At 57.8% G+C, this 23225-nt stretch overlaps 2 protein-coding genes across 7 annotated transcripts; one reads left to right on the top strand and one right to left on the bottom strand.

The window, feature by feature from the left end:
- Nucleotides 1-543: 543 nt before the first annotated feature.
- On the bottom strand, nt 544-11387 carry ANO8 (anoctamin 8). Of its 4 annotated transcripts, none has more exons than XM_043911040.1 (19): nt 11062-11387; nt 10186-10296; nt 9946-10078; nt 9625-9763; nt 9448-9544; nt 8727-8843; nt 8511-8638; nt 8252-8413; nt 7636-7788; nt 7405-7531; nt 7226-7281; nt 6891-6965; nt 6558-6689; nt 5341-6159; nt 4700-4891; nt 4462-4593; nt 4263-4373; nt 2065-2824; nt 544-1231 (listed from the first exon to the last, which is right to left on the bottom strand). In XM_043911040.1, the coding sequence occupies exons 1-19, from the start codon at nt 11165-11167 to the stop codon at nt 852-854; spliced, it is 3930 nt and encodes a 1309-aa protein (XP_043766975.1). In that variant the 5' UTR covers nt 11168-11387; the 3' UTR covers nt 544-851. The 4 variants fall into 4 exon arrangements, with proteins under 4 accessions (XP_043766975.1, XP_043766976.1, XP_043766977.1 ...); XM_043911041.1 differs by having other exon boundaries at nt 2065-2734; XM_043911042.1 differs by lacking the exon at nt 6558-6689.
- A 3515-nt stretch (nt 11388-14902) lies between these two features.
- GTPBP3 (GTP binding protein 3, mitochondrial) lies at nt 14903-18269 on the top strand. Of its 3 annotated transcripts, XM_043911046.1 has the most exons (9): nt 14905-15082; nt 15381-15634; nt 15745-15831; nt 15917-16119; nt 16293-16365; nt 16456-16599; nt 16782-16947; nt 17166-17444; nt 17621-18269. In XM_043911046.1, the coding sequence occupies exons 1-9, from the start codon at nt 15030-15032 to the stop codon at nt 17841-17843; spliced, it is 1482 nt and encodes a 493-aa protein (XP_043766981.1). In that variant the 5' UTR covers nt 14905-15029; the 3' UTR covers nt 17844-18269. The 3 variants fall into 3 exon arrangements, with proteins under 3 accessions (XP_043766980.1, XP_043766982.1, XP_043766981.1); XM_043911045.1 differs by having other exon boundaries at nt 14903-15082; nt 16293-16599; XM_043911047.1 differs by lacking the exon at nt 15381-15634 and having other exon boundaries at nt 14904-15082; nt 15635-15831.
- The last annotated feature ends 4956 nt before the right edge of the window (nt 18270-23225 follow it).

The raw sequence follows: 23225 nt of genomic DNA, 5'->3' as shown, positions 1-23225 counted from the left end.
CCCACCCCATCACACAGTGAAGGGCCCCCCGCTGTGACAGCGGTCTGAGAGTGTCCCACAGCAGGGCCATACCAGCCCTGCCCGATGCTGCCTCTGAACACACCGTCCCCATAACATCGAGACTCAGGCACCAGGTGCCTTCTGACTCCCAGCCCCGAGTTCTCCTGTAGCCCTTGACTTCTCAGATGTCAGCCTGGGAGGCAGGTCTGCCAGAAAGGGTGGCCTGGCTCGACCGAGGCTGACTCAGGACCCACACCTAGGACCCGACCTGCTGATTCCTGCTGGCACTTTTTTTGAGATTTCTTCCTTTGTCTAGGAGGCTGAAGATGGGGCCTGAGGCTCTGCAGCTCCTCCCAGGGGGGGCCCTAGGCCTGGATTTCTGGAGTTTTCCATACGTTTGGCCTGGAGACCCAGTTCTTAGGCATTCCCCAAGGGTCTCAGGACAGAAGGGGAACCCACTCTGGGCCTGCCAGTTCCCCAAAGAGCTGGCCCCAACCTTGTCATTGGGCCCGGAAGTCCCCTTTCAGCAGCTCCGCCTTTGGGCACTGTTGAAATATACTTTTTATTGCATTTCTGCCGTTTTACAAAAATATGACAAAATAAATTAAAAACAAATAAATAATCGCCTATTCTGTGTGTTTTCTGTTGTTTTTTGGGGGTTTTGTTTCCCCCCCATCCTGGTCGAAAGGAAAACGGCAGATAGAGGGGCCCCAGGCCCCCGGCCGTGCCCCAGGAGGGGGCAGCCAATACTGGGGTACATCGGGCCCGGCCCAAGTGTTTTCTGGGTGGCGGCCGCCGCCCCGTCTGTGATTGATATTGCATATGAAAACAGGAAGGCAGGGCGGGCGGAGCTAATGCCAGCCGCTGGGCCAGCATACGGCCTGAGGACTGGGACTGGAGCTGGGGCTGGGTGAGGGCATCGGGGGCTGGGGGGGCTCGGAGGTGGGAGGCAGCGGCGGCAGCGGGAGGCTGTAGAAGCTGGCGTCCCCCGGCAGGGGCTGGGGGGCAGGCGGGGGCCCGGCGAGGGCGCAGGGCGGGCAGTCGTTGGCAGCAGGAGCCTGGCGGGGGGCGGCCCCCTCGCCCCCGCAGCCCCACGGCCCGTCCCACTGCCAGCAGCCCGCGGGGGGCGTCGGGGGCCGAGGCAGCGGTGTTGGCGGCGGTGGCGGCGGCGCAGGGCTCCGGCTGCGGCGGGTGCGGAGGGCCGGGGCGCCCACGGGGGCCAGCGCTGTCCCTGCGGAGGCGAGAGGGGCCGTTCCGGGGAGATGCCGTCCCCGCCGCTGGGGACCCTGCCCGCGCTCCCTCTGGGCTTTCAGGCACATGGAAGGCCTTATTGCTTCTGATCAGTGACAAGGGGTGGGCTTCTTCGGGGGCATCCCCGGCCTCTGGGCACTGGGCCCCTCCCCTTCACGGAGAGAGGGCAGTCTGAGGAAGTACCACTGACTTCCGACCTACGTCCCTGGTGCTACAGCTGCCGCCTCTTGGGCTCCCTGGGATGGGTCGCTGGACCCCGGGCTCGGATGAGGTGGGAGGGGCGGCAGTGAGGCCTGTGACTCTACTCCGCAGACACAGGGCTGCAGCCCTGAACTCCCCTAGTGGGCAGCCTGAGCCCCACCTCCAAGGAAGGCCTCCAGGAACAGCTTGGGCTGCAGGGCGGGGACTTGCATAGAGGCCTGGGGGTTCTGGTCCCCCAGAGTGAGCTGGGTGTGGGGTCTCATGGGGGCAGGAAAGACTAGGCCAGGTGGTGAAGGGGCCTCCCTCATCTCTCCTGGCACCAGAGCATGGCAGGTGGGCACCCTGGGAAGGGCACTGGGGGACCAGGGACTTTGGCATCCCTCTCCCGGCGGGTGAGGAGGGTCAGGCACAGGGCTCCGGGCTCTCAGGGACCTGGAGAGACTGGGTAGGCTTTGATAATAGGCTCCATGTACCACACACCCAGGTCCCCAACTGGTACCAGGAAACGGAGCCTCCTCTGTCCCCTTCAGCCCCTCTCCCCACGCCTGGACTCCCCACCCCTACCCCCAAAGCCCAGCCCAGAGTCCCCACCCCCGAGTTAAAGCTTGTGACCTGAGCCTTCCTCTTCGGGCCGGGGTGTGTCCGGCTCCTCAGCTGCAGCCTCGTCCGCCAGCCCACTCCGCTGGGCTCGGCAACCGCCACCGCCGAGGGTCCCGTCCTGCCGGGCCTGCCCGCCCGCCCCGTTGGACCCGGCCTCTGCCCGGGCCCCGCCGAAGGGGAAAAGCTTGCCGGCGTGGAAGGCCTTGGGTGGAGAGTGGCTACGCTCTGGGTCCCGCCGGGTCTCAGGTGACTTGAGGAATTTGAAGCTAAGGAAGGCTGGCAGGCGGGTGTCACTGCCAGTGGGCGACTGGGCAGGGGTTGGCCGGGTGGTGAGGTTGGCCCCCGGGCCGGCCGGCGAGGAGGACGAGGCCCCGGATGACAGGAACTTGCCCTGCAGCGGGATGATCTGCTTCAGCTTCATGACGTTGTTGGGTGCCAGCAGGGACCCCGGGCGCTTGGGTCGCTCCGGCCCGTGGCCACCTGCCCCACTGCCCTTGGCCTTGGCCGAGGTTTTCTCCGGGGCAGCAGGGTCCAACCCAGAGCCCTCGGCCCGAGCCTCCTCTCGGCCACTGGCGTCTCGCTCCCTCCGGGCGTGGTGTTCCGCGTGGCGCTGTCGCTCCTCCTCCTCCCGCCTCCGCCGCTGCTGTTGTTGGTAGCGGTGCTGGGCCTGGCGCTCATGTCTCTGGTGGCAGAATGGAGCCATTACGGGCACTGGGAGGAGTGAGTGTGTGAGCAGGTGCCCACCCAGGCCTGGGCCCACACCAGGGCTCTCCTGCAGGCGTGGGGAGAGATCCACACACTTCTTGGGTTCCAGCAGCATCCCTGGACCCACCCCAGGGCTCTCTGAGAACTGAGAAGAGAGCAAACATTTACAGGCCACCAATTCTGTCCCCGGTCACACGCCAGATGCTGTCTTAGAAATTGGGAGAGTTAAAACAAATATTGGGCCTCAGCAGTTCCCTGCTTTCTGGAGAACTGGGTGGAGACAGCTGTGACTGTCCAGTGGCCAGTAGCCACACATGGCATTGTTAATTAAAAAAAATATATATTTTTGGGCCCCACCACGTGGCCTGCAGGTATCTCAGTTCCCAGACCACAGACTGAACCCGGGCCATGGCAGTGAAAGCACTGAATCCTAAAGGCTAGACCAGCAGGGGACTCCCATGGTTTTGTCACTTTAAGTAACTGAAATAAGGTAATTCCCTGGCGGTCCAGTGTTTAGGATTCTGTGCTCTCACCGTGGAGGGCCCGGCTTTGATGCCTGGTTGGGGAACTAAGATCCCATAAGCCACGAAGCACAGCCAACAAATAAATAAACAACCAGATAACTGAAGGAAAAGCTCGGTTTCTCAGTAGCACCAGTCCCGTTGCAAGCGCTCCTTGGCCATCTGTAGTAACGAACGGGCTACATGGGCAACCCAGAATAGAACATTTCCATCACTATTTTTGGGGTTTCCCAGGTGGTGCAGCGATAAACAATCTGCCTGTCAATGCAGGAGACTTCTCATAAGAGACTTGGGTTCGATCCCCGGAGAAGGGAATGGCTACCCACTTTTGTATTCTTGCCTGGAGAATTCCATGAACAGAGGAGCTTTGTGGGCCCCAGTCCATGGGGTCACAAAGAGTTGGACACTGAGCAACTGAGCACATACACACATCATCATGGAGGGCTCCACTGGTTGGTGGCAATGAGCTCCCTGGCCCGCTCTGCAGCTCTCTGGGGAATGTGGCACAGGCTGGGCTTCTAGGAAGCATCAGCTGTGTCCCTAACCCCAAACAGGACACTGCCCAGCAAGCTGGCAGATGACAGTTCATAAGTGCTGGCCTGGTGCGGGATGCCACCAGGACCCCAGAAGGGACCAGGTCCTTTTGAAATGCTGATTATTACCCCAGGCTTCCCTGGTGACTCAGATGGTGAAGAATCTGCCTGCAATGTGGGAGACCTGGGTGGGTCGGGAAGATCCCTGGAGGAGGGCATGGCAACCCACTCCAGTATTCTTGCCTGGAGAATCCCATGGACAGAGGAGCATGGTGGGCCACAGTCCACGGGGTCACCAAGAGTCGGATACGACTGAGCGATGAACACTAACATGATCTGCACATCTACCCTCCTAAGGATGTGAGTGCCCAGCCACGTGAGGCGGAGAGGCGAGGGGAGAGAAGCCCCTCGGAGCAGAGATGTAAAGCATGCCAGGCCCTGGCCCACGTACCTTGAAGGCCTCCCGGCGCTGGTACTCCAGCTTGGCCATCTCCTCAGCCACCCAGCCCGGGATGTCGGGGATGGCCACATGGATGAGGTACTTGAGGAGCAGAGCGAAGTGCTGAGGCGACAGAGGAGGAGGCTGCAGGCGTGGGGACAACCCCCCCAGGCCCCACCGCCTGGTGCCCCCACCCGGCCACCGGTCCCACCTCGAGCACCACCACGGACACGATGGCTGCCTCGGGACTGAGCCAGGGGAAGAGGCGCTGCAGCTGCCCACACTGGCCAATTAGATAGCAATTGACCACGATTGCCAGGACGCCCATGACCTCCATCACCTTCTGCGGGGGGGGGGACAAGAGGGGCTCAGGTGGGGTCCCGCCAGCCTCCCCAGCACCCGCTCCCCCTCTGGGCATCCTGGCTCAGAGCCCTGGGCCCGTCCCCCACCTGCCACTGGCCAATGCTTTCCACCCGCTGCCCAAAGGGCCGCTGTAGCCCCGTGCACAGCTTGAGGGCGTCACTGCGGATCTCGATGAGGTTGTTGATGAGGGCGCAGAGGGCAGCCAGGGGGAAGGCGGACGAGAAGAGCACGACATAGCCAAACTGCACGAACATCTCCTGGTAGTCCTGGAACGTGTCCTGTGGGCAGGCACCCAGAGGCTGGGCCTAGGCTCTCCCCCAACCCAGGGCACCGCCTCCCTCAGCCCACCTTCCTCTCATCTAGCCCGCCTCCTTCAGATTATCCTGCATGGACCCAAGCTCAGCAAGGTTAGCACGTTTCTGATCACATAAGGGTGAGTCGCTCAGTTGCTTCCAACTCTTTGCAATCCCATGGACTGTAGCCATGGGATTCTCTAGGCAAGAAAACTGGAGTGGGTCCCCATTCCCTTCTGCAGGGATCTTCCCGACCCAGGGATTGAACCCCAGTCTCCTGCATCGCAGGCAGATTCTTTACCATCTGAGCCACCAGGGAAGCCCTGATCACATAAAGGGTCCCGTTATTCCTTCCTGTCACTCCCACCCCACCTCCATCCTCAGACTGTGTGCCCTTCCCTTCTGATGCCTCCACCCTCGGGTGCCCTCCTCACCTCATATTTCTTCATGCAGCTCTCGAGCTCCGCCTGGGTGAGCTGAGAGGAGTGTTCCTCTTCTGGTGGGTCGATCCAAGATGACCGGTTCTGCCGCCGCTGCTTCCGGGCTGAGTCGCCTGAGCCTGGCTCTGGGTCCAGGCCCCCATCTGGCCCCTGGTCTCGGCCCTCACCTCCGGCCCGGCGGAGCAGGACAGCTGGGGGAGGTTCCCGTTCGGGGCTGCTGGGAGCCCCCTCGGCCTCATCGTCCTCCTCGGCCAGTGTGAACACACCTGGTTCCAACCCCTTCTCCACCATGGTGGGGCTCCCCTCCTCCAGGAGGGCCTCCTGGCTTGGGCCTGGCCGACGCCGCCCAGCCCCCCGCTCAGCAAAGCTGACCTTCTTCAGTCGGAGCCCACAGTCCAGGAGGCCACCCTCCTCGCCTTCCTCCTCCTCCTCCTCCTCCTCTTCGTCGTCCTCCTCCTCCTCTTCGTCCTCCTCCTCTCTGCCCCCCCGGGGCCCATCCCCCACCTCTCCCCCTTCCCCTGCCGGCCGCCGCTCCACCGTGGCCTCCTCTTCCTCCTCAGGTGCCCCGCAGCCCCCACTGAGACACCTGCGGCCCCCCCCACTGCTGCTGCCACCGCCACCCTCTTCAGCCGGGGGTTCGAGGTGGCCGCGTGTGGGGCGCCGGAGGCTCAGGAGGCCAAGCAGGGCACGGGCCAGCTCCCAGGCCGCCCGCAGGCCAAGCTCTCCTCGGCCCAGCCGCCGATACAGGTGGGGCTGCAGAACCTCTCGAACATTCTGGAGGAACTGGCGGGTGATCAGCAGTGTGGCCAGCATCTGGGGGTAGGAAGGGGGTGGAGAGTGGCCTCGTGGGGGGCGGGCGGGGCCCTGGGCACTAGGACAGGCTGTGAGCACCCACCCTCCCAAAGCACACATCCAGTCACAGCCTGAACCCAGTTTGGATGTCCCCAGGCACAGAGACAACCCCAAACCACAGCTGGGCGGGCCACAGCGCTTCTAGCTGATCACCTGGGCAGGCAATGGCCTCCCATCATGCCGCACCTCCCGGAGCTCGGCTGGTGCCCACAGGGCCTCTAGGGGCTCTTGACACCTGCACGCAGTCGGTGGAGCCCCATCCCTTCAGAGCATGCACCCTCGGCTAGGCGTGAGGCCCCCGGCACAGCCACCTGCCCACCCTGGCAAGGCCCCGAGGGCTCGCCACCACCTGCCCGTACTTTGGCCCGGGCCTCAAGAAGGAGGCCCTGGAGGGAGAGGAGGAGCAGGCGGAACCGCAGGGCCACGAGCGGGACCAGCACCGCCCAAAGCTGCCGCTCGAGGCTCTGGGACAGGGACAAGACGATCAGGAGCTGTGGAGGGACCGATGGACAGGTGGACAGACAGATGGGGGGGGCATGACAGGCAGAGAGAGGACACACAGACAAATGGACAGAGAGGAGAGAAGGATGGAGGAGGAAGGGAGGGGCTGAAGAGCCCATGGACCCCTTGGGCCAGGTCTGGCCCCCACGGCCAGCTGCCTTGGGGGGTACTGCTTTAGGCCAGGGTCTCACCTCTTTCAGGCGTTCCATGTCCTTGAGGTAGAAGCCAATGTAGAAGAGGCTCAGGTATGAGTTGACGAACTGGAACTGTGCGAAGCAGGCAGGGGGGTGGTCACCCTGCCATGTCTGTCCCAGGGAACCCCCATGTGTCCCCTGTAGAACCCCTGCCTCAGGACTTCCCCGGTGGTCCAGTAGCTAAGACTTCACGCTCCCAACGCAGGGGGCCTGAGTTCGATCTCTGGTCAGGGAACTAGATCACATGTGCCACAACTAAGACCCGGTACAGCCAAATAAATAAATAATAAAAAAATAAAAGAAGCCCTGCCAGCTTGCTGGCCACCACTCACCAGGACGACCTTGATGATGAGGTGCTTCTCATAGGCACTCTCCAGCCGATAGTTCTCTGGGGGCCAAGGAGATGAGTGAGAGTGTAGCCCAGACCGTCATGGGCAGCAGGGACCCCACAAGGCAGTGGGGCCCTTCCTCCTGGGGGCTGGGCAGTGGGACCGCCCCTCACAGTGCGTACCCATGTCGTTGAGCCAGACAGCCAGCTTCTTATAGCCCTCGGCGCTTGCGCTGACCAGCAGGGCCAACATGACTTTCGGCAGGAAGCGGGCAAGACGGGGCAGCCCCTTCACGCTCAGCACCAGCTCCTGCAGAGACAAAGGGATTCACAGGTTACCCCGGTCGCTGGACTCGGCTCCGGGCACACCTGAACAGGTTGGGGTCGAGGCCAGGGCTAGGGACTGGAGGTCACCTGGAGCTGGAAGCAGCCGAGCATGAGCAGGAACACGCAGGCTAGGCAGGTGAGGCACAAGGGGAGACTCACGAGCATTTGGAAGAGCAGCCGCTTCCAGGGCGGGTAGTAGAACTCCTCTGCCTGAGTCACAGGGCTGATGCGCCGCACGCCCTGGCAGAGGGTGGGGGCACGGCCGGACACAAGATCAGAGGGGCTGCCTCTGTCCCACCCCCCTTCCCAACCCTTCGAACTCCATGTCTATGATGCTTTGTTATCGTGGTTTGTTGCTGTGTCTGACTTGGTGACCCCATGGACTGCAGCACGCCAGGCTTCTCAGTCCTTCACCATCTCCTGGAGTTTGCTCAAACTCATGTCCATTGAGTAAGTGATGCCATCCAGATATCTCATCCTTGCTATCAGGGTGTGTCCACTTAATGCACTCTCCCTAGTCTCTCAAATCCAACTTTCCACACCTCTCCCTTAGGGCATGCAGATCCCCTCACTTGGCAAACCTTCTCAGAAGCTGCAGCCCTACTTCACCTCCTGCTTTGTTCTTATAATGCTACTTGCTCAGTATGTTTTCTCTTTTTTACCCCATTCTCAAAGTCTCTGAACTCAGACTGCCCCAACTGACCCTGAACTGGGGTCGTGGCTCCTCCACAGCTTCCCCGGGTGAGTCCAGTGTTCCCCACTTGTAGGCCAGCTCGGCCCCCCTCCGTTTCCACTCCTCCAAGAACAGCGTTGACCAGACCACGTTGAAGAGGGCAAAGACCACGCAGGACACATCCCGGCTTGTCTGGGGGTGACAGAGGAGCGCTGCAATGTTGGCTGGCCCAGTCCAGGAAGGAAGTTATCTGAGGTGTTCCACCCCCTGTCCAGTCCACACCCGGCACCTGATCAGCCTCTGTGAATGTGTACAGGACTGAGCCGAAGACCGCCGGGTACACCATTGCCGATGTGTAGAAACCCAACCAGGCAAAGTACATGGCAATCTTCACACCAAAGTAGTCGCAGATCTCATCTGCCGGGGACGAGGAGGGGGCAGACCCAGTCAGCCCTGCCTGCCTCCTGGGACCCCCACCAACCCCCCACTCCAGCCAGGACCACACCTAGAGGCTGGTTTTCACACACAGCCTGCACCCATGACTTCATGAGACGGTTCAGGATGCGCTGCTCGTGGACTGGGAACACCTGCTGGATGATCCCGCGGGCCGCCAGTTCAGGGACTGTTGGGGGACAAGAACGGGTGACCCCACCCGTCTGCCTGTGCTGGGCCTCGCCAGTCCCCCCTCGGCTGAAACCCAAGTTATAACTTTTTGCCTGCTCTTAAACTAGCAGACGCTGTTCCCAGGAGAAGCGTTCTTGGTGAAAGGAACATCATTCCTCAAGATTTGGGAGGGGCAGGGGCAGGTGGGATCCCAGTGGGGAAACACGTTTTTAAACAGAGCTACTTGGTTTCAGCTCATTCCTCCAAACGTCTGAGGAATGGTGCAAAGCTGGCATTAGGAGGTGAACTTGCAGCGACTGGTTTTCTGGGGGATACTGAGGCTCAGAGCCCACCATACAATTTGTGGAGTGCTGTCCATGGTCCTGCCCCAACCTCATCGCAGACCCAGAAAAGGGTTTCTCCTGGACCTGCCTCCAAGGAGACAAGCCCCACCCCTTGCTGAGGCCACACCCCTTCAGCTCATTGGTTGATCTCCTGGCCCCGCCCAACTCCTCGGGAGACTCTGATTGGTTTCATCTAGGCCCCGCCTTCCTAACCCACTCCTCTAAGAGCCCCAGCCAACTCCCCACATATGATTGGAAGCTCGGGACCGCCTCACTCACTGATTGGCTGGTCCTCCAGAAAGCGCACATTGTGCAGTGCCTCGCCCTGCTTGGCACGAAGGTTCTGCAGCCAGAAGCGGATGATGCTCTGGCGCTCCTGCAGGGGACAGGGCGTGAGCACAGGGAGCAGCCGCCCACGGGCTAGGAATGTGCGCTGGGGGCCAGAGCCGGCCGCACCTGGGAGGTGAAGAAGCGCAGCTCACTCTCCACATTCTCGTAGATGAAGTCCTCCTCGCAGGAGAAGCCGCGGGTGCCCCCGCCAAACTCGGCCTTCACTGCTTTGCGCAGACCCAGCTCGTCGGCCCCTCTGAGTAGGCTGCGGGAAGGGCAGGGGAGGTGGGATCACGGGGAGACCCTGGCTCACCATCCTGGAACTAGGGATGGTGTACCTGGTGGCCGTCTGGGACAAATGCAGGGTGGCTGGACCTCGCAGTTGGCGCTTGGAAGGGCGGGGAGCTGAGTAGCAGGGTCAGCGAGAGGCCAGGGACAGGGACTCGCCTCTCGTATGTGGCGGTGACGAAGAAAGCGTAGGCGCGTGTGTGGCGATGGTGGCGGACTTGCACGATGAGCTCAGGGATACCCACGCGGATGTGGTTCAGCAGCCATAGCAGCGTGTGGTCATCGGTCGTATCTGCCAAGGGGCACAGGGACCAATGGCTCTTGCCAGGAGTGACAGGGGAGCAGCTCAGCTCGGGGGAATTCAGTGTGGGCCCTGGGCGGGTGAGCACAGACAGGTACCTGGGAAGGTCATCAACACGTCACAGTTCTCCGTGGGCACCGTCTTCATCCATGCTTTGTGAGACACCAGATACCGACCCACCTGCAGGAGCCGCTTCCCAAAAAGCTTATCTGGGGAGAAGGCAGGGCAGGCTGGGGTCAGGTCAGTCTCAGATGGCCTGGCCTCCAGTCTTAGTCCCTCCAAACCTTGCCCCTGATCACACATTCGCCAGGGCTCCTTGGCACTCAGCTTGGCATTCAAGGCCTTATGAGCTCTAGCCCAGGCTTGTTCGCTTCCCTCCACGTCCTTGTACCAGCCAGGCCCTTCTCCGGGAATGCCCTTCCCCCAGGTCCTCCCTTACAAATCTTACTCATTCTTGAGGCCCAGCTCCGCCTCCGAAACCACAATCGATGGGGCGCTCACTAGCAGCTCTGAGCGCCTCACCACATTATGTCAGCGTCTCCTCATAGCTGGGTGCGGTTCTTACCCCCATTTCACAGGCGAGGAAACTGAGGCCGAGCATTTAACTCACGCGCCCAAGGTCACAGAGTCCAGAAGGGATTTGAACCCAGGACTGTATGATTCTGTATCCTCTGTGGAGAGGCTGTCTTGAGCGCATCACTGCTCAGCAGCGATCGAGTAGCCCAAGGGGTGACTGGGCTCAGTCCCGCACCGGGGCTCTAGGAGGGGCGTGTCCGTATCTCTGCGCTGGGACCCCACACCCGCTGCACCGTTCCAGCCGCGCTCGCCCGGCCGCAGCCGCAGTGCCGGGAAGAGCCGGTGCCTCGACTGGACTCCAGGCCTGGGACGGCTGACTCCAATAACCCTCCCCGTAGACCTGCCGCGAGCACCCCAGGCACCTGCAACCCTGTCAGATCCAGGCGCTGCACACGTACCCAGAACTCCGGACGCCGGGGCTGCAGGCTCGCCCTCCGGCGGGGGCCTCTTGCCACGCTCGCCCTCCAGGGACGTGCCCCCAGCGCCGGAGGTAGCTTCCGCCATTGCGAGGGCAGGTCAGGTCAGGGGCTGCGGGCGGCCCAGGCGCCGGGGGGCCGCGGGCTCATGGGGCCGGGGCAGCCACCGAGCGCGCCTGAGGAGGAGACAAAGGCCGCGCCCGCCCGCGCCGGCCGCCGTCCCCGCGTGCCCGAGCGCTGCTTCTCGTCCCCGCCCGCGCGGAACCTCGATTCTCCTTCTCGGCCCCGCGCGTGTCGTTCTCTGGTTCTCGACTCCGCCCGTGATGTTTTCCGAGTTTCGTTCTCGCCCGCCCACCTCGCTCTCTGGTGTTCGTCCCCGCCCGCGCCGAATGTTCATTCTCCTCCCTGTCCCCGCCCGAATCGTGGCCCCATCTCGACACCGCCCGCCCTGGGCCTGGATTCTCTGCCTTAAAGCCTTAGTTTCCCCATCGGTTTGGAATCTGAGATGGTCTTGCGGGTAGGTGGTGTGCGTGGGTTTGGGGGGGGGGGGGGTGAGCCTGGTCTCTGGAGATTCCCGGTAGCAATAACTCCATCCACCACGGGGAGAATGAGAATAAGTGTATCATGCCTTAGTACATGCTGTTCCTTACCTAGGACACTTTTCAAGCCCTCTCTGTCCAGTGAACTGCTGCACCCTTCAGGATGAAACGTCCTCAGAGAGGACGCGGTGGAGTTACCAAATTCCGGTTCAGTTCAGTCTCAATCGTGCCCGACTCTGTGACCCCACGGACTGCAGCACGCCAGGCCTCCCTGTCCATCACCAACTCCCGGAGTTTACTCAAACTCATGTCCATTGAGTCGGTGATGCCATCCAACCATCTCACCCTTTGTGGTCCCCTTCTCCTTGGGCCTTCCATCTTTCCCAGCATCAGGATCTTTTTAGAAGAGTCAGATCTTTGAATCAGGCGGCCAAAGTATTGGAGTTTCAGCTTCAGCATTAGTCCTTCCAATGAACACCCAGGACTGATCTCCTTTAGGATGGACTGGTTGGATCTCCTTGCAGTCCAAGGCACTCTCAAGAGTCTTCTCCAACACCACAGTTCAAAAGCATCAATTCTTTGGCACTCAGTTTTCTTTACAGTCCAACTCTCACATCCATACATGACTACTGGAAAAACCATAGCCTTGACTAGATGCACCTTTGTTGGCAAAGTAATGTCTCTGCTTTTCATATGCTATCCAGGTTGGTCATAGCTTTCCTTTCAAGGAATAAGTGTCTTTTAATTTCACGGCTGCAGTCACTATCTACAGTGATTTTGGAGCTCCAAAAAATAAAGTCAGCCACTGTTTCTACTGTTTCTCCATCTACTTGCCATGAATTGATAGGACCGGATGCCATGATCTTTGTTTTCTGAATGTTGAGCTTTAAGCCAATTTTTTCACTCTCCTCTTTCACTTTCATCAAGAGGCTCTTTAGTTCTTCTTCACTTTCTGCCATAAGGTCAGCATATCTGAGGGTATTGATATTTCTCCTGACAATCTTGATTCCAGCTTGTGCTTCATCCAGCCCAGTGTTTCTCATGATGTACTTTGCATATAAGTTAAATAAGCAGGGTGACCATATACAGCCTTGACATACTCCTTTTCCTATTTGGAACTAGTCTGTTGTTCCATGTCCAGTTCTAACTGTTGCTTCCCGACCTGCATACAGATTTCTCAAGAGGCAGGTCAGGTGGTCTGGTATTCCCATCTCTTTCAGAATTTTCCACAGTTTATTGTGATCCACACAGTCAAAGGCTTTGGCATAGTCAATAAAGCAGAAATAGATGTTTTTCTGGAGCTCTCTTGCTTTTTTGATGATCCAGCCGATGTTGGCAATTTGATCTCTGATTCCTCTGCCTTTTCTAAGTTTAGCAAATAAAAATACAGTTCTCCTATTTAAATGTGAATTTCAGACAAATGAATAAATTTTTAGTATGTCCCAAATATTACATGCTTCCCTGGTCACTCAGGTGGTAAAGAAGCTGCCTGCAATGGTCAGAGACCTGGGTTCTATCGCTGGGTTGGGAAGATCCATTGGAGAAGGGCATGGCAACCCACTCCAGTATTCTTGCCTAGAAAATCCCCATAGACAGAGGAGTCTGGAGGGCTACAGTCCATGGGGTTGCAAAGAGTCAGACATGACTGAGCGGCTAACACACATACATGGACACACAAATATTGTATGGGTCATAATTATACTGACAGGATAATCCTTGTTCATCTGAAATTTACATTTAACTGGGGGTCCTGGAGAATCCCAGGGACGGGGGAGCCTGGTGGGCTGCCGTCTATGGGGTCGCACAGAGTCAGACATGACTGAAGTGACTTAGCAGGGGCTCCTGTATTTTGTCTGTCCTCCAACCCCCTGACCATCCCCTGTAGCCTCCTCCGTTAGACTGATCGACCACGAGGGCAGGGGCCCAGACTGATTCTCCGTGTTTACACGGTAGGCATTTGATGTGTACTTTTGACAGATGGAACAACTTGGGGAGAGCCAACGTCATCATTCACCCCTCTTCTACACGTGAAAAAAAATTTTTTTTTGGACTTTTTATTTTTGTGGTGGGGTATAACCAGTTAACAATGTTGTGATGGTTTCAGGTGAACAGCGAAGGGACTCAGCCAAACATACACAAGTATCCTTTCTTCGCTAAACTCCCCTCCCATCCAGGGTGCCAGGCAACATTAAGCAGCGTTCCATGTACTATACAGTAGGTCCTAGGTGGTTATCCATATTAAATATAGCAATGTGAACATGTCCCCAAACTCCCTAACTGGCAAATTAAAAAACTGAGCAGAGCGAGGCGTGGAGCTAATCATTAGAACAGTACTGTTCCAGTCTTCCCTAAGTATAGTTGCGCCACCCGCCCGCTCCGTCCAAGAACCAGAGAATTCGCCGCGTGACAGCACCCCGGAGACCCCGCCTATCCAGTGCCTGGAATTCCACCATCAGCGCTTTATTTCACGGGCCGGCGCTGTCCCGGGTTAACCTGAAAATAATCTCCCCTTTCTGGCTTTCGGGGAGCCAGAGACAGACGGGACACAGAACTCTGCACGAGGAGACCGGGGCCAAAGTAGCTCAGAGGGGAGAGAGGACTGTGCTGGGGACCCTAGGGAGGCTTCCTAGCGGAGGGGACCTTGGAGCAAGGCACTGAGGCTGTTTGTCAAGGGAAGGGTATCTGAGGCAGAGGGACGGCGGGAGGGAAGGCTGGGGAGGGGCGAGAAACTGTAGAGTTCCGAGAAAAGGAGAAGTCTTCCCAGAAATTTGGAATAGATTTCCCCAGGGCCAGGGAGTAGGTTACCCGGAGCTCATCCCTCCCGGCCACTGAGATGCTCTTGAAAGTGAAAGGCACTCAGTCGTGTCCGACTCTGCGACCCCATGAACTGCAGCCCACCAGGCTCCTCTGTCCTTGGGATCCTCCAGGCAAGAATACTGGAGTGGATTGCCACTTCCTTCTCCAGGGGATCTTCCCGACCCAGGGATCGAACCTGGGTCTCCTGCATTTCAGGTAGATTCTTTACTGTCTGAGCCACCAGGGAAGCCCCCGAGATGCTCTTGCTTCGACTCAAACCCTCGCCTTTCTATAATTTCCATTGCCCTGCGCCACTCCTCATTTCCGGTGTCTAGGAACCTGGCCTCTCTAGGATCCTAAAAATTCTGTCTAATGTTGCTGGAGGAACACCATTTCACTGCACCGCAGCGGGCGAGCCCTCGGCTTCTTTCCCTGTCATTAGCCAGTAGAAGCGAAGACCTTCACTGGATAGGCGGTACGTCTTCTAAGGGGCCCAATGATAATCGACAATTGTTGAGCACTTGACCAGTCACGCCGCAGAGTGGGCGGGACCTCCTGCGAGGACTTGCAGACCCGCAAGGCAGGGTGGGCAGGCGGGTAGCTGGTTGTGAATCCATGTGGCGGGGGCTGTGGACCCTGGTATCCCGGGCTGCACGTGGGCCTCACAGGTGGGGTGACCTGGGGGAGGGCTGTGACAGCGTAGGGCGTTGCTTGGGCCCCAAACCCTCTCCCTGGGACCTGGGTCCGGTTCCCTGCGGCAGAACCACCTTTCGCCTCAGTCCAAGCCCCACCCCCGGCCGCAGAGCCCACCGAAATCCAGTCTTCTTCTGGCCTCAGAACCTCCGATCAGTCCATCCCCTAGCCACAAAACGTCCACTTGGGGGCTCACGCGACCTTCGAGCCATCTATCCATCTGTCACTCTGGCGTCAGAGCTTCTCAGATGCACTGACTCTCCTCCTCTCCAGTCCCAGACCGTGCACGCGCCAGGGCAGTGGTTACCCGGCCCCTGGTTCCGGAGCCACTATCTTCGCTCTGAGCTCTGGCCAAGGCCGCTGCGGCATCGCGGTGATCCGAACCAGCGGCCCTGCCAGCGGCCACGCCCTCCGGAGCCTCACGGCGCCGCGGGACTTACCCCCGGCCCGCAAAGCCTGCCTGCGCCTGCTCAGCGACCCCCGCTCTGGGGAGCCTTTGGATCGCGCGTTGGTGCTTTGGTTTCCAGGTACGGGACTTCAGATGCGGAACCTCAAGTAGCTCCGATGACCGTACTTCCTCCTTCCAGGCGTTCGTCCAGGCTGTATCCTGCTGACACCCATCTCTTCAACATACTAGGTCCCCAAAGTTTTACGGGTGAGGATTGCGCGGAGTTCCACGTGCATGGAGGGCCGGCCGTGGTGAGCGGTGTCCTGCAGGCCCTGGGTAAGTGCAGCCTTGGGTTTGAGGTATTGCTACGCCGGTGACCTGGGTAGGGGCCAGGGGCCTCAGGATCTTGAACCTTCCGCAGGCAGTGTGCCAGGGCTGAGGCCAGCGGAAGCAGGCGAGTTCACCAGGAGGGCGTTCGCCCACGGGAAGCTGAGCCTGACGGAGGTGGAGGGGCTGGCAGATCTGATCCATGCAGAAACCGAGGCGCAGCGGCGACAGGCCCTGAGGCAGCTCGATGGGGAGCTGGGTGACCTCTGCCGCGGCTGGGCCGAGACCCTCACTAAAGCAAGTACACCATTCGCTCATACCTTGCCGCAGAGACACTACCTAACCTTTTCCTGTGTTAGTGTTTCCTGCCTATGAGCCTCCAATCTGGTCCCTTAAGGTCAGGCTGAACCCGGGCACACACTCGGGGTGAGTTTCTGTATGATCACACTACCCACCTCTCCCTCCCTCAGGCTCTGGCCCATGTAGAGGCCTATATCGATTTTAGTGAGGATGACAACCTGGAGGAAGGCGTCCTGGATCAAGGTGGGTCCCCCTGGGGGTGGGAGGTGGAGATATCTGGCATCCAGCGCCCCCAGGTCCTCTTACTCTCTCTCCCCTTTCCTCCATCCACAGCTGATAGTGAGGTGCGGAAGCTGGAGGTGGCACTGGGCGTACACCTTCGAGATGCCAGGCGCGGGCAGAGGCTCCGCTCAGGAGCGCACGTAGTGGTTGCGGGACCTCCCAACGCCGGCAAAAGCAGCCTGGTGAACCTGCTCAGTGCGTGGGCAGGGGGCGGGGCTCAGGGCAGGGGGCGGGGCTGGGAGCTAAAGGTACTGGGCTTTCCGGGGTAGGGAAGGGGCCCGGGAGGTTGAAAACTGTCTGTCCGGGGGTGGAGCCTAAGGGAGGGACTCTCTTGTCTCCACCCCGCCCGCTTCCTCTGACCCCACCCCCACCCCCAGGCCGGAAGCCTGTGTCCATCGTGTCCCCGGAGCCGGGGACCACCCGAGATGTTCTGGAGACCCCGGTGGACCTGGCCGGGTTCCCGGCGCTACTGAGCGACACTGCGGGGTTGCGGGAAGGCGTGGGGCCTGTGGAACAGGAGGGCGTGCGGCGCGCCCAAAAAAGGTGAGCAGGAGGGAGGTGGGAGGGGGAAACGCGGGCCCTTTGCTGTTTCTACCAGTTGCATTTATCTTTCATTAGCCCTTAATGAGGAAAGGTTACTAAGGTGGGGCCTCAGTTCTTTGGGGAGGGCAGCTTTTTAGATTTGGCCTTTACCCCCGTCCCTGCCCAGTGCACTTCGTTGCGCAGCTCTGGAGTCCATCCTCCATTTTCACCCTCCCCAGGCTGGAGCAGGCTGACCTCATTCTGGCCGTGTTGGATGCTTCTGACCTGGCCTCTCCGGCCAGCTGCAACTTCCTGGACACCGTTGTCATCCCGGCAGGAGCCGGGAACCCCAGTGGGAACAGCCAGCGCCTCCTGCTTGTGCTGAATAAATCGGACCTGCTGCCCGCTGGGTGCTCAGACCCCCATCCTGACCTCCCCTCCCACCTGTTGCTGTCTTGCCTGACGGGCGAGGGACTGGACGGCCTCCTAGAAGCACTCAAGAAGGAGCTGGCTGCACTGTGAGCCCCCTTGCCCACTGGGCAACCTCGCTCTGTCCAAGTTTGGGGGCTGAGCCAGTGGCTTTGGGTACAACTGGCCCTTCCAGCTCAGTTTCTGCATCTAAAAACGGGGTATGATCGTTCCCCTCCCCCCCACTTTGAATGTCGAGAGAGACCTTATCCTTTGTCCCTTCCAGGTGTGGGGACCCGTCCACAGGCCCACTTCTGACACGGTCAAGGCACCAGCACCACCTCCAGGGTTGCCTGAATGCCCTTGGTCAGTACAAGCAGGCCAGAGACTTAGCCCTGGCAGCCGAGGCACTTCGGGTAGCCCGAGGGCATCTGAGTCGTCTCACTGGCGGAGGGGGCACCGAGGAAATTCTGGATATCATCTTCCGGGACTTCTGCGTGGGCAAGTGAGGGGGCAGCTGAAGCTCAGACCCAGGCTGGAGGAGCACCCAGAAGCCTTGGGGTGTCTGGGAACAGCTTAGGCCAAGTGGGGGAACTTGACCCCAAACCACGAAGCCTCTGTTGCTGGTAGTGACTGAACGGAAGCTGGCCAGATTTCGGGGGTTTGGCCCTGAGTGGGGCTGAAGGGAGGTCCTCTGGGGCACAAAATGCTGGGGGAGGAGGAGTGGAGGATCAAGACGGAGGTCGAAAGGTCTCAGAGGTTTTTGTTTTATAGGTTTTAATTTATTTTGCAAATACCAAAGAAAGGTAAAAAATGGGTGATCCAGAAATATTTGAACACCCTCTCCTTGGTTGTTGTATCCTTCCAGAACTTTCTGTGCATGTTTGCATACTTGTGGATATGCCTATAAAATATATTTTTTCTTGTATTTTGTACACAAATTGGTGTTTATTGCTCTGCAAATTGTCCTTCCCCAACACCCACCACCACCACCACCCTGAACCACACAGCGTGCAGGATCTTAATTCCCCAACCAGGGATTGAACCAGTGCCCCCCTGCAGTGGAAGCTGGGAATCTTAACCACTGGACCGCCAGGAAAGTCCCAAGCTGTCATTCCTTTTGTGGTATTAATCTTGAAACTTTGCTTCTTTTGTCCTCAAAATGACTTGCAAAATCCCTACTTCCTCTCCAAGCTTAGTCATTAGTCACTCAACGACTATCAAGCACCTACTATGTGGTAGAATCGCACCCATCATTTGATTGGATCTTCATAACAGCACAATGCAGTAGTTATGTTGTCATAGTTTTACAGATGAGGAAACTGAGGTTCAGAGAAGTATTTAGTTGCTGAAGGCCCCCAGCTCTGGGATTTGCACATAAGGTTAGATTTCAGTTTGAGTTCACTGTGGGCCTGCTGGGTGACAGACTGAGGGTAGGGGGCTGGAAACAGGGGGGGGGGAGTAAGCAGGCATCACTCCTGCTCCTGTTTTGTTTTTGTTTTTTTTTTTTAATTTTCAGTTGTGCTGGGTCTTCATTGCGATGCATGGGCTTTCTCTAGTTGCAGAGCATGGGCTCCAGAGTGTGCTGACTTCAGTAGCTGCGGTGGGCGGGCTTAGTTGTCCCCGGGATGTGGGATCTTGGTGCCTGGACCAGGGATCGAACCTTCCTGCCCTACATTGGAAGGAGGATTCTTAACCACTGGAATGCCAGGGAAGTCCCCACTCCTGCCCTTAATTAAAGAAGAGACACAGCTCCTTTTGGTGAGGTTGGATGCTTACTTGCTCTGTCCCTTAGTCGTGTCCAACACTTTGCAACCAATGGACTGTAGCCCTCCAGGCTCCTCTGTCCATGGAATTATCCCAGCAAGAATACTGGAGAGGGTTGCCATTGCCTCCATCAGGGGATCTTTCCAACCTAGGGATCAAACCCATGTCTCCTCTGAATCCTGCGTCAGCAGGTGGATTCTTTATCACCGAGTCACCTGGGAAACCTGAGTTCTGAAGGCTGCTGGGCAAACTTACGATGAGGAGACCTGACCTGGTCAGGGATGGATGTGAGGGTAGACATGGAATTTACTCTGACATATGAAAGGTGAGAAGAAGACAGAAGAGGCCAGCAAGAACGTCGCAGTCAGAAGGCAGGGCATGTGCAAAGCCCCTGAGGTGGGAGCATCACGGTGTGTTTGAGGGGCAGCGAGGTGGCCAGTGTGGCTGGAAGTAGAATGAGTGAGCGCTAGAAGGGAGAAAGAATCCTGGAGAGGAGGGCCTGATAGTGAAGCCTCTGATTATGGGGAATTATGGGGGATCTGGGCTTCTCTGATAGCTCAGTTGGTAAAGAATCCGCCCACAGTGCAGGAGACCCGGGTTCGATCCCTGGGTTGGGAAGATCCCCTGGAGAAGGGAACAGCTACCCACTCCAGTATTCTGGCCTGCAGAATTCCATGGGGGAACTATTGTCCAAGAGGGAGGTTGTGGTCACAAATAGTTGGACAGGACTGAGCGATTTTCACTTATAGGGGATCTGCTGTTGAGGTGAGGAACCAGCAGAGGGCGCTTTGCCCTAACAAGAAAGGTGCCCGACACCAGTGAAGTTCTGGCCCCTAAGGTCCCAGGGATCCAGGCTTCCACACCCACCTCATAGCTTATGAATAGTTAACTCCCCTTTTGCCAGAGGTGGAAATGGAGTCTCAAATAGGGTCAAGCTCTTTTTCAGAATCAGAAAAAAAAATCTCCACCTCCAGTAGTTGAAGATAAAAACTCTCAGGTTTCAAGGGACACAGGAGCAGAGGCTGGGACATGTCCAGGGCCCATCTCGCAACCATAGGGACCCTCTGACTCCATTTCATCATGGCTTCATTGCAATATGTCACTCTCTGTTGGTCTGTTTGCTTGTTTGACAGCTGGGGTCCCCCCTGAATGGGGGGCTCCTGGAAGGGAAGGGTCACCCCAGTTCAGTCCATGGATATTACTATTAGGTCCATTTTGCAGAAAGACAAGAAGCAGCAATATGGGTGTAGAGAGGGTGGGTGCCCAGATATCCTTTGCGTGGGGAGGGTCTGGAGGGCTCCCAACAGGGAGGAGTGGGGTCCGGGTGGGGAGGAAGATGCTCTTGGGAAAGGATGCCTCGACCCCGCCCACCTACCCTGTCCCTGGCACATCACGGACTGAGGTCCTTGGCTACAGTCCCTTTTTTCCAAGAAGGGGGAGGCGGTTTGTGGGAAGCAGGCATGGGGGTTATTTATAGAGGTCACAGGAAATCCCCAGAGTCAGGACCTCACCCAGTGGTTGGACCACAGGATCAGGGAGGGGGTCTGCCAATTGATCCCCAGCTAAGACTCAACCCCCACCTGGCTCTCAGGACAGGGCGGGGCCGGCGTAGGGCCTCAGCCTGGAGAAGTCAGAGCTCCAGGATCAGGGCAGGAAAGAGGGAGGGATGGCGTAGGGGAAGTACCCAGAAGGAGCAAGAACTCTGGGGCATCCAGAGGGGCTGCCAGGAGGAGCGATCTCTAGGGCGGGGCCTTGGGGAAAGAAGAATTGGCAGGCGGCGAGAACAAAGCATTCATTCTAGTCTGAGGGCACAATACAGATGCAAAGTCAGTGAGTCTTCGGTCAAAGAGTCACATGTCTAGAAAAGCTGGAGGCAAAGGCTGCCCTGGGTGTGGGGAGGAAGGGCCCAAGAGAGCTGAGGAATTGGGCCTTATTCCCAGGGCACCAAGGAGCCGTGGAGGGGGTGCGAGTGGGAGAGACGCGAGGTCAGGTCCCGGGACGGATGGATCCCTCTGGACCAGCACGGAGGCTACAAAGGAGGCAGAGGCTGAGGCCCAGTGTTGGAGGCCTGACCTGGAACCGGGCTGTGCTGTATTTAGCCCTCAGTTGTGTCCCACTCTTTGCGACCCCATGAACTACAGACCACCGGGCTGGTTGGGAGGTTGATATCCTGGGATGTTCTGAATGGGGAAGACCAAGCAAGAGCCAGAGACCTGCATCCCTGGGCCCAGAGAGTTTAGGATGATGATTGTTTTTTAATTTATTTATTTTAATTGGAGACTAATTACAATATTGTGATGTTTTCTGCCATACATCAACATGAATCGGCCACAGGTATACATGTGTCCCCCCACATCCTGAATCCCCCATCCTGAATCCCCCCACATTCATTTCTAGGTGAGTAAATGGAGTCTGAGGTCAACTGAGCCAAATTTGACTGCAAGAGCGTCGGGGTTTGGAACCCAAACTCAGGACCGTCTGCTGTCAGCGTCCTCCCTGGCTACTCAGGCAGTAGGCTCAGGGTCAGGGACGTCCCGGCTTCCTTGGGGCCTCCAGACGGGCCCGTCTGGGCGGCTGGGCCTGGCTGACCCTCCTGCCCTTGCTTGGCGGGGCCCCAGCCGAGTGTTTCCTGCAGCGGCCTGTCTCTCGCCCGGGTTTCCGTATGCAGGAAATATCGCTCCTTTGTCCCTTCTGACCAGCCTGCCCTAAGCGTGGCATTGCCAGCCCTGCCTCCTTGTGACTCATCTCCTCCCTCCAAGGTCCCAGGGGATGGGCTGGGCTGGGGGGATGGAGGACTGGGGACAGGCAAGCTGAGACTCTAGATGACAATTTTTAGGCCGTTCTCCCACCGATGACCATTTGCTTTGTTTCCTGGAGTTTTTGCTTCTCAGGGACAAAGTGCTATGAATGGGGTTGCAGAATCAAAGGATTTGTATGTCTTCACTCCCCTCCCACCCCTGCCCCCGCCAACCCCCACCTCCCCACCCCCCCACCGCCACCCCCGGCATTCCACAACTTGTGGGATCTTAGTTCTCTGATTAGGGATTGAACCAGGACCCTTGGCAGTGAAACCAAGGAGTCCTAACCACTGGACTGCCAGGGAATTCCCTGCCTTCACTTTTATTAAATATCATCAAACTTATTTCCAAAAGGGCCAGGATGAGATGGGCATTTCTACCAGTCCTAGAGGAAAATGCCCTTTTTTCTACATCTTCACAAGCAGTAGGGATTATGGCTTTTTATCCTTTTCCTTCCCCCCATCCCAGTCTAATTGGTATGATGTGATTTCCCTGGGTCCCTCTAATGTGCAAAATTTCCCTGGCTTCCTACTTATTTAGTGATCAGTGAGTTTAAGTGCTCCCACACTGGACACCGATGGCCTTTCTAACGTCTACCTTCCCACCAAAAATCCCCCCCAAAAACAAATGCTTGGGACTTTTGTGAAATTGTTCTGGAATAAGGAGTTCCTGACAAACAGGCTATGGTTCCTCAGTAATTGTCTGTACCTGGGGGAATCTTTGCAAACCTACCAAAAACAAAAAGTGAAAGTGAAGTCGCTCAGTTGTGTCCGACTGTTTGCGACCCCATGAACTGTAGCCTACCAGGCTCCTCCGTCCATGGGATTTTCCAGGCAAGAGTACTGGAGTGGGGTGCCATTTCCACCAGAAACAAAAGCTACAGGTAAATAATCTGCTTGTTCAGAAACTGATTTGTATTTATTTAAGAAACTGCCTTAAAATTTTATTTATTTGTTTATTTACTTCTAACTGCACTGGGTCTTGCTCGTTATGCACGGGCTTTCTCGAGTTAGGCAAGCGGGGGCCACTCTGCAGTCTCAGGGTGTGGTGACTTCTCTGGCTGTGGAGCACGGGTTCTGGGGCACTCGGGCTCAGTAGCTGCGGTGAACAGGCTTAGTTGCTCCACAGCATGTGGGATCTTCCCGAACCAGGGATCGAACCTGTGTCCCCTGCCTTGGCAGGCAGATTCTTAACCACTGGGCCACCAAGGAAGTCCCAGAAACTGCTTTTTAAATATAGGTATGTATATGTATAACTGAAATCACTGTGCTGCAAACCTGAAACTTTCACAACATTAAAAATCAACTGTGTGAGATGTGTGTTCAG

This window comes from Cervus elaphus, chromosome 9 (genome assembly GCF_910594005.1).
Source record: "Cervus elaphus chromosome 9, mCerEla1.1, whole genome shotgun sequence".
Lineage (NCBI taxonomy): Eukaryota > Metazoa > Chordata > Mammalia > Artiodactyla > Cervidae > Cervus > Cervus elaphus.
This window is presented reverse-complemented; position numbering and strand designations above follow the sequence as displayed.

Bases quoted from the DNA above. Each gene is read 5' to 3' on its own strand.
- ANO8 (XM_043911040.1), bottom strand. From the start codon at position 11,167: ATGGCGGAAGCTACCTCCGGCGCTGGGGGCACGTCCCTGGAGGGCGAG. The intron at 8,844-9,447 runs GTGAGTGAGGCG...GTCCCCCAACAG, and splicing joins TCTGGAGGACCAGCCAATCA to TCCCTGAACTGGCGGCCCGC. The intron at 6,966-7,225 runs GTGAGTGGTGGC...TGCTTCGCACAG, and splicing joins TCATCATCAAGGTCGTCCTG to TTCCAGTTCGTCAACTCATA.
- GTPBP3 (XM_043911045.1), top strand. From the start codon at position 15,030: ATGTGGCGGGGGCTGTGGACCCTGGTATCCCGGGCTGCACGTGGGCCT. The intron at 15,635-15,744 runs GTACGGGACTTC...TCAACATACTAG, and splicing joins GTTGGTGCTTTGGTTTCCAG to GTCCCCAAAGTTTTACGGGT. The intron at 16,600-16,781 runs GTGCGTGGGCAG...CCCCACCCCCAG, and splicing joins CAGCCTGGTGAACCTGCTCA to GCCGGAAGCCTGTGTCCATC.